The 8,912-nt window shown below is 57.5% G+C and overlaps 2 protein-coding genes across 5 annotated transcripts in view; one reads left to right on the forward strand and one right to left on the reverse strand.

The window, feature by feature from the left end:
- TG (thyroglobulin) overlaps positions 1-8,912 on the reverse strand; it is a 168,698-nt gene that overhangs the window by 38,645 nt on the left and 121,141 nt on the right. The window lies entirely within an intron of this gene.
- The window catches only part of SLA (Src-like-adaptor), a 56,805-nt gene that overhangs the window by 22,527 nt on the left and 25,366 nt on the right, over positions 1-8,912 (forward strand). The window contains exon 1 of one of the 4 annotated variants that reach the window (XM_005872772.2): positions 2,450-2,915. The exons of 1 other annotated variant lie outside the window; for it this stretch is intronic. Coding sequence is in view for 1 of the 3 variants with exons in the window: in XM_005872771.2 (XP_005872833.1) it covers positions 8,833-8,846 (14 nt within the window). In the remaining 2 variants the exon portion in view is untranslated. Of the gene's footprint in view, positions 1-2,449; positions 2,916-7,942; positions 8,079-8,491; positions 8,847-8,912 lie in introns of those variants that run through there. 2 more of the 4 variants (XM_005872775.2, XM_005872771.2) reach the window with 2 other exon arrangements.

Genomic DNA, 8,912 nt, shown 5'->3' on the forward strand with positions numbered 1-8,912 from the left:
GTCTGTAACAAGGTTAAGTCATAGGCAGTATGCAGGAGGCGCTAAATGCTAGAATGGGGGAGTGGCTACTAATAGCATTCTTCACCCTGGCCCTTGAAGGACACCCAGGTACGCGGGTGGTTCTGGGCAGTCGAGGGAAACAGCTGTGTTCACCGCATTGGGCCCAACTGCATAACTACACGCCTTCTCCATGTCTCTAAGTGCTCGTGTCTACGTGTTTCTCCACCTGACACAGGCAACCAGGCAGACGTGGGTAGGTTTGCACGGCAGCAAGCACATCGGTTTCCTAACACAGACAACATCTCCCCCTCTGCGTGTTGAGAGCCGGCAACATTATTTCCAGGGGGAGTGCGCTGCTTAGAGACTTAGAAATTATTCATTCCAGGAAACCCCAGCCAGCTTCCTGCATTCATAAATGCTGCTGGGTTTTAATCTTTCACCTGACACGCAGCAAGCATTTGCGTCCGCCAGAGAAGCTGGGGCTGAACATTCTTAGGAATTTCCATTGCGTCAGGCCAGACCATTTGGTTCTTGTCAGCAACCTGAGGGCCCTGTTAGTACTTTTATCCATCCATCATCCATCCCTCCACTCATCCATCCATCCCTTCTACTAAGAAACATGCACTGAGGCTATACCATGTGACTGTCTTCCTCCCTCTCTCTCCTCCCTAAACGTTCCAAGGCAGTAAGTACACTGAGTCCAAACCACTTCCTCTCAGCTGGGAACGAGCAGGGCCCCTGCAGGAGGGCCCCTCTGTCTTATTAACCATTTCCTGTCCTTCCCGCTGTCACCATCGCCGATAGCTGCCGCATTTCCATCTTTATCCCACGGCTCCCCCCCCAAAAAAGTAAGCTCCATCCAAGAGAGGCTCTTGCTGTGCACAGCTGGATTCATTGAACAAATGAAGTTTCATTGAACGAATGTTAAATAAGGGAATAGATTTAGTCTAACTCATAGATTCTGGGCAAATGTTTTTGTGTTTTGTTTTGTTTTTTTAAGTTGTCACAAAGCTCATGCTTTCTGCCTATCAGCTCACACCTCCTTTCTGCCTCTGTGTGAATTTTGGGGGGAAACTCCACTTACGCATCTCTCTGCCAGTCCGCTTCCCCTTCTCGGCGAGTGGCCCGCTCCGTCCGTCTTTTGCAACGTTGCCTCTGTACCTTCCCAGGGCCGCCCCGCGCATGTTTCTCAAGTTGTCTGAGGAAGCATCTCTCTAGTACCGAGTGCCTTCTAAATTTAGAAGCGGCCCGCTGTTTTCGATTCACCGTCGACAACTACACCGAGTGAGGTTTCTAAATGACTCTCCCTGGGCGGCCGAGGCGGCCCTGTGGGGCTGGGGCTGCGTGTCACCCGCCAGAGACACCGGCCGGGTTCCGTGCCAGGCCCAGCTGTGTGACTCTGGGCAAGTCACTCTGCTGTCACCTCTGTGAAGCAGCCCCCACACGGTCCCCCGGCGTTCCAGCCCAGGCAGACATTCCCAGGCGGTCCTGCCGGGAGTCAACATCCCGGCAGCTTCCACCTCTGCCACCCTCAATCCCTGAGGCCCCAGGTGCCTGGGGTCTCCTGCTTGAGACTCGCCTGTGATGAGTGGGGAGCTATATATTGTTCCTTTTAGAATATGTTCTTATTGATTTTAGAGAGAAAGGCAGGGAAAGGGAGGGAGAAATGTTGATGTGAGAGAGAAACATCAGTCGGTTGCCTTCTGCACGCCCCCCACTGGGGATTCAGCCTGCAACCCAGGCCTGTGTCCCGACCCACCAGGAAGCCAACCGCGCGGCCTTTCGGGGCGGTGCAGGGGACCATGCTCGACCAGCTGAGCCGCGCTGCCCAGGGCTACCTATTATCACTTTTTAAAAAATTTAAACCCATCGAAACGTTGAAATACTACAATGCACACAGGCTCTTCACCGAGATCCCTCCAACAGTAACATTTTGCCACATTTACTGTCTTGCTCTCTTTCTCTTTATTTGTGTTTTCTCTTTCTTCCTGGACTATTGAAAATTATAGACACCGGCCACCTGGCCTCCTGACACCTCAGCAGGTGTCTGCTAAGAGCCAGCACACTCACTCACATCCCCACGGCAGCACTTCACCCCACGAGAATCAAGCATTGACACGGCATCATCGGACCTGTGGTTTCTATATTTGAGTGCCACCCACCGTCCCCATCACAGTCTTTCTGTCTTTCTAGTCCTCTTCCCTTGACCCAGGATCTAGTCAAGCATCACACAGGCAACATGATCTTGTAGGTGTTCGTGGTCAATGTTCACCTACACCCCGTGTTTCCTGACCTTCCCGGTCTCTCGGGGGCAGCACGCCCAGGGGGGCTGCCGGCAGCAGCTCTCTGCAGAGGGCCTTCGATGCCTCTATTTTAAGCCTCTGCCCGTGAGGACCTGCCCTCCACAGGCTCTGCGCTGGGGCTGGCTTGGCAGCGGCATGAGGAAGCCGCGATAATTGGGAAACTCAGAAAAGAGAAGCTGCCGCCGCGTGGACCCAGCCAGCTCCAGGGGCCCTGAGCGCAGCCCGGAGCCTCCCCCGCCTTTTAATTAGAGAGAAAACGCGTCTGCGAGCCTGAGCGAGGCCTGGCCGCGCGGAGCTGAGCTGCCCATGTCCCCAGTGCTTTGCACCCGCGTGCAGCAGGCCGCCTGCCTGGCGTCCTCAGAGAGGAGCCTGCTGGGCGCTCGCTGAAAACAGGAACCTGCCCCTCCGCGGGGCCCGCGCCTCCTCGTTCTCGCAGAGGAAGTGTGTGGCATGTTTAGCAACTGCTGCTCTTCTCGATAGCATGGGCTTGTCTACACCCCGCGGAGGCCCGGCCGCCCGCTCACTCTGCGGGAGCAGCAGCGGCTGACGGAGAGGCCGTGACGGGGACCCTCGCCAGCTACTCCCCGGGGCCACCATGTCCAGCCTTTGAAGGTATCTTGGGGGACGTGGTGGGGGCTGGGTGGGGGGAGGCATCAGGACCCTTTAGACATGCAGCTGGCAGGGGGGTGAGATCTTGGAGACGGAGAGTCGCTCTGTGGGAACAGGCAAGGCAGTGTCTCCAGTGAGGCCCACCATCCAGCACGGCACCCAGAACATCGAGGCTCTCGGGGAGGGTCTGGTGCATAGTTACAGGCGAGAAGGGCCGTGGGCATGGGCCAGAGGAGACAGTGCCGCTCCAGAACCGCCTGGCACAGGCAGGCCTCCTCCTGCAGACCGCCGGGCTTGCTCCCAGCCTCCCAGCAGCGTGACCCCGGGCGAGTCACTGCAACCGTGCCAGGCCTTTATTTTCCCTCCTTAAAGCGAACATCCCGGGGCCAGGTCCCCCGGGCGCTGGGAAGGTGGCATGAGCTGGCATATGCAAAGCGCCCGGCCAGTGTAGACACAGAGTAGGGGCTCGGTAAACGCGGCCAGGGAAGAGCGGTGACGTCTGAGGGTGCACGGAGCCCCGAGAGGCTGAGCGATCCCTCCACTGCTTCGGGGGGCCTGGCTGTGAGGATCGTCTTTGGGAAAATGCCAGCAAGGCTTGATGCTAACAAGCAATGACAATCAAAGGAGGTGGTGAGTGTGTGGGGCGGGGTGTGGTGAGAAGAGGCTTGGGAGAGCGAGAGTTCTTGAAGGGATGTGGCACGCTCCACATTCTTTGAGGTTCCTAGGTGTCCAGAAATCCTGGTTGTCAGGGAAACGACCATGGCGTTGGGCTCGAATGTCCTGAATTGGGGTCATGCATGGGAGCGGGAAGGGGTGGTGTCTGCCATGCTGAGTGGTGGGGAAGGTGCGTTGCATGAAAGGCTATTTTCCTGCAATCCTCAGAATAATTCTTCAAGATTACAATTATTATTTGCTTTTGACAAGTAAGGAAACGAGACCCAGAGAGGTTAAGTGATTCGTCCAAGTCACACAGCAGAGAGGATTACAGTCTCGGGACAGAGCGGTGGGGGTGGGCAGAGCCCCGGGGAGAGCGAGAGTGTGAAGGGGAAAGTGTGTCTTTGGAGCAGTGCGCTCCATCGCAGGAGAAACACACCCCACGTTCTGCAAAAAAAAAGTGTCATTCTGTGGTTCGCTGTGCGATGCTGAGCTGCAGCCTCTCACCTGGGCTGTGGTCCTTTTCAGTTTGGAAAGGTAAGCCCAAATCAAAGTTCTGTCAGGAGAAACACACCCCACGTTCTGCAAAAAAAAAAAAAAGTGTCATTCTGTGGTTCGGTGTGTGATGCTGAGCTGCAGCCTCTCACCTGGGCTGTGGTCTTTTTCAGTTTGGAAAGGTAAGCCCAAATCAAAGTTCTGGCAAAATCTCTTGTAACTGGTCTTCTCCAGCTAGGAGGATGCTATTCAGGAACGCGCAATGTGTTCTGAAAAGCAGGCTACTGATAACCCTAAATCCCGTGAAACGGACAGACTGGCGTCTGTATAGATCCAGCACCAGGGCAGCGAGACCGCTTCCTGGAAAGCCTCTAAGTCAGTGACCACCCCACCTACTTCCCCCTCCCCCCAGCCAACATTCTGGCTCAGCCGCCAGTGAGCTGTGTGACTCTGGGCAGATCACTTTGCCTCTCTGAGCGTCAGTTTCCTTTTCTTAAAAAGACCAGCCTCCTCATGTGTCTGTAACAAGGTTAAGTCATAGGCAGTATGCAGGAGGCGCTAAATGCTAGAGTGGGGGAGTGGTTACTAATAGCATTCTTCACCCTGGCCCTTGAAGGACACCCAGGTACGCGGGGGGTTCTGGGCAGTCGAGGGAAACAGCTGTGTTCACTGCATTGGGCCCAACTGCATAACTACACGCCTTCTCCGTGTCTCTAAGTGCTCGTGTCTACGTGTTTCTCCACCTGACACCGGCAACCAGGCAGACGTGGGTTGGTTTGCACGGCGGCAAGCACATCGGTTTCCTAACACAGACAACATCTCCCCCTCTGCGTGTTGAGAGCCGGCAACATTATTTCCAGGGGGAGTGCGCTGCTTAGAGACTTAGAAATTATTCATTCCAGGAAACCCCAGCCAGCTTCCTGCATTCATAAATGCTGCTGGGTTTTAATCTTTCACCTGACACGCAGCAAGCATTTGCGTCCGCCAGAGAAGCTGGGGCTGAACATTCTTAGGAATTTCCATTGCGTCAGGCCAGACCATTTGGTTCTTGTCAGCAACCTGAGGGCCCTGTTAGTACTTTTATCCATCCATCATCCATCCCTCCACTCATCCATCCATCCCTTCTACTAAGAAACATGCACTGAGGCTATACCATGTGACTGTCTTCCTCCCTCTCTCTCCTCCCGGCCTCAGAGGCTCAGCGGCTCATTTCTGTCGTCAAGCAGCTTTGCAAAGTCACAGTTCCCTCCCTGGCACCTTCCAGGCGGCTGAGGCCGTGGCCAGAGGAGGACTCAGGGGTGTGGGGGCAGCATCTCTCTGTGGTGGGCACACTTACAGGGTGTGTGCAGGCTGCATGCCCTTGGCAGGTTGCTCGCCCTCTCTGAGCCTTTTCTTGGTAACATGAGGGCATCCAATTGCTATTTTTCAATCGGTGCTTTCTGACCTCCCAGGATGGGGCTGACATATCAAGAGGCAGGAGTGCTGGCTCAGCCCCAACCAGCAGTTGCTTTTCTCTATTTTATGTTTGGAGTTTCGGGGGACCTTTCTTAAGGTTTCCAACCAGCAGGTGTGAAATGACCCGGATGAGCGAATCCCAAGGTCTCCTCCTCCCAAGGCCTGCTGGGCTCTGAGTCGGGCAGGAGGCGGCGGCGGGGGGTGGGTCCCTGAGCTGGCAGCCTGCTCTCCATCGTCCTGTGCTGCCCAGCAGCCTCCCTGGCAGGACGGGGAAAGGAGAACAGGGCGGGGCGGCGGCAGGCCTGTGGCTGCACCTGCCCAGAGCGAGCAGGGAGCAATGTGGGTCACGGGGCAGGCGCACCTGCCGAGCGAGGTCAGGATGTGGCGGGGTGCCCCCGGAAATCCTGTAAGATCCCTGGCAGGGGAACTGACAGATGTGGAGCCCCCATCCCAGCGCCTCCTGTGCCTGGTGCAGAGCCCGACGACAGGCAGCACCGGGCGTGTCAGGGCCACAGGGCGGGTACTGGGTACCATCACGGAGGAGCAGGGAGAGCAGAAGCAACACGTTCGCAGCCCAACTCTTCCCCGTCATAGTGGAGGGCCCTGCGGCCCGAGGAGGGGACGGGGTTTGCTCAACTTGCACTGCGAGGCGGCAGACCACCCCGTCTCCCGAGGACTCGGGCTTTGGTGACATTTCACCTCTCCCAGCTCACCAAACTCACCTCCGCTCTGGATGTACTCTGTCAGTTAAGACCCCGAGCAATCCCGCGGGGCATGTGTCCACGCCTCACATTTATGGGTTTGGAAAACCGAGGCTCAGGGAAGGGCAGTCACTGGCCACAGGACACACAGCCATTGGGGCCGGGCTGGAATCTGAACTCAGCCTGGCCCTCTCCCCACTTTCGAGGCTCCCTTATTCTTGCTACGTTCTGCTCATGATTGTAAGAGCAATTCATACACGCGGGAGAGAATCTGGAGATCCCGGAAAGATGTGAAGAATAAACCAACAAATCCTCTATAAAATCACTCCCCAGAGAAGCCGTGGCGGCATCTTGGAAAGAGCTTCCTTGAGTATTTCCTACATCGATGCACGGGAGCTTTATGGAACTGGGACGGTACAAGCACAGCCAGTTTCTCTTCCACCCCACCCCACCCGCACAGTATTAAGCGTTCTTTAAAATGATGCTATGGCACAGTCCCCATGATCCCCCGCTGCCTTTTAAAAAATATATATATTTTTATTGATTTCAGAGAGGAAGGGAGAGGGAGAGAGAGATAGAAACATCAATGATGAGAGAGAATCATGGATCGGCTGCCTCCTGCACGCCCCACACCAGGGATGGAGCCCGCAATCCAGGCATGTGCCCTGACCAGGAATCGAACCATGATCTCCTGGTTCACATGTCGACGCTCAGCGACTGAGCCACGCCGGCCGGCTGGGCTCCCTGCTGCCCTGTGAGGACGCAGGCCACCTAAGACCGGCCACGGCGGCTGAGGTCTGAGTGGCCGTCACTGGCCTCTCTGGGCCCTGCTGCTCCCACGGCCCGATCCCAGCCCCCGGCGTCCAACAGGCCCCTGACCGCCAGCAGGCCCCTGGGGACCTCCGTGCCCTCGTCGCAGTTTCACCCAGAAGTTCACAGTCCCCCGAGTCTGCTCTGAGGACCTTTAGAGACCGCTTCTGCTGCCTCCTTAGACTAGGCCCGGGGGCAGGAAGGCAGAGCGGACAGAGTCTCAGGGGGGCTGAGGGCACAGGCGGGCCAGGCAGACCTGGCAGGGACCTAGCCTCCCCTCCCCTTGGTCCCACCACCTGGGACCAGGCACTCCAACATCTAGCCTGTGACGTGGAGCTGTGGGCGACCCAGTCTGGCAGCGATAGCGTGCTGAGGCCGGAGCCCGGCCGGGAGGAAGGGCCCATTGCCAGACAGCATGGCTCTGGCTGCCTGGGGGCTGCCGGTCGGTGATGGTGATGGTGAATGGTGAGCGGGTTTTCCCGCTCATGGCATAGCTCCCACCTTAGAAGCGGGTCCTGGGAATGGGCTCGGAGCTCTCACGCTTCGTGGAAGAAATTCTAAGGCTGACGGGAGGGCTGAGTCCCTGAGCAGATTTCCTTATTCCAGCCGTCAGCAAGGTTCCCCACGGTGCCTGGTTCTACTAGAGTCCAGGCCTGCCTCCCCTGGGCTGGGCTCCTCTGCCCCCCACCCCCTTTACACACATGAGGGGTTCAGACGCCCTTCCATTCCGACAGCGAGGCCTGGCTCTTAGGAGCACAGAGCGGACGCGGCCCGGGAACGAAGGTCCCGAGAAGCCTGACCCGTGTTTACAAGATAACACCGAGCACAGGATGAAAGGCTCCCCAGCGGCTCCCACAGAAACCCAGCAGGGCAGGCACGTCCCACATTCCTGCCGGCAACTCCCTGCCACAGTGACCTCTCCCTGCCAGCAGTCCCCGCCAGTGGCGGCGGCCACTCCCGGGCCAGAGCTCCCCGTGAGCGTGAGCATTCTTCCTCCCCGAGGGGACAGCACGGCTGGGGAAAGGGCAGCGTGGGTTCTGAAGTCGGAGAGGTAGGTGTGCCCCCCGCACCCCTGCTCCTCGGGGTCCCAGCTCTGGGAGTGTGGGCTGAGCTGACCGCCTGACCTCCGCCCGGGAAGGGAAGGTCACGGAGGAACCTCGGCCTCCTGGGATGCTGGAAGGTTAAATGCAATGGCATCTGCTGATTGCCCCCCCCCCCCCGAAGGCAGGTGCAGAGCAGCACGCACGGCTCTCCCTCCATCCCAAGGAGCAGAAGGACGAGGCTAGCGTTCTGTCTAGTGGGACGGCCTAGAGAGCGAGGGGGGTCTTTCCTCTTATTCATGATTTTCAAAAAGCCACCGAGTCTTGATTGCTGGTTGAATGAAGGGGCTCTCTCTTTGGAGAGCATCTTCCCCCACACACATTGTGTAGAGGAGTAAATGGAGGCCCAAGATCACACGCAGAAGGGAGCAGAGCGTTGGTCCAAAGACTAGGGTGCCAAGTCAGAGGCAAGTCCCGGTTCTGGTTCTGGCCCTTGGACGGCACCAAGAGGAGGGAGAGAGAGAATCAGGAACGGCTGGCGCCGATGCTGATGAACTCATTTCTCTCGTGCCCTCTCCTCGCTGTTCCTAGAAGCAATTACGGCTCACACCCTCTCCCACCTCCAGCTCCTGCGTAAAACTGCCTGCCACCGATTAAATCAGATGGTGCAGCCATTTCATTAGGGAGACCCGGCGCTCCCTCTCGGGGGCACTTCTCACTCTCCTACAATAAACGCCTCTTTCGGCTGCGTTAACTCCTTCCTGGATGATGGGAAGCTGGTGAGCAGACCGCGACGGGGCTGGGGAAGCCCACGGGTGGGTTTTCTGGACCCGTGTGCGCCGCGG

The sequence above is a fragment of the Myotis brandtii genome, unplaced genomic scaffold, assembly GCF_000412655.1.
Source record: "Myotis brandtii unplaced genomic scaffold, ASM41265v1 scaffold390, whole genome shotgun sequence".
In the NCBI taxonomy this organism is placed as follows: domain Eukaryota; kingdom Metazoa; phylum Chordata; class Mammalia; order Chiroptera; family Vespertilionidae; genus Myotis; species Myotis brandtii.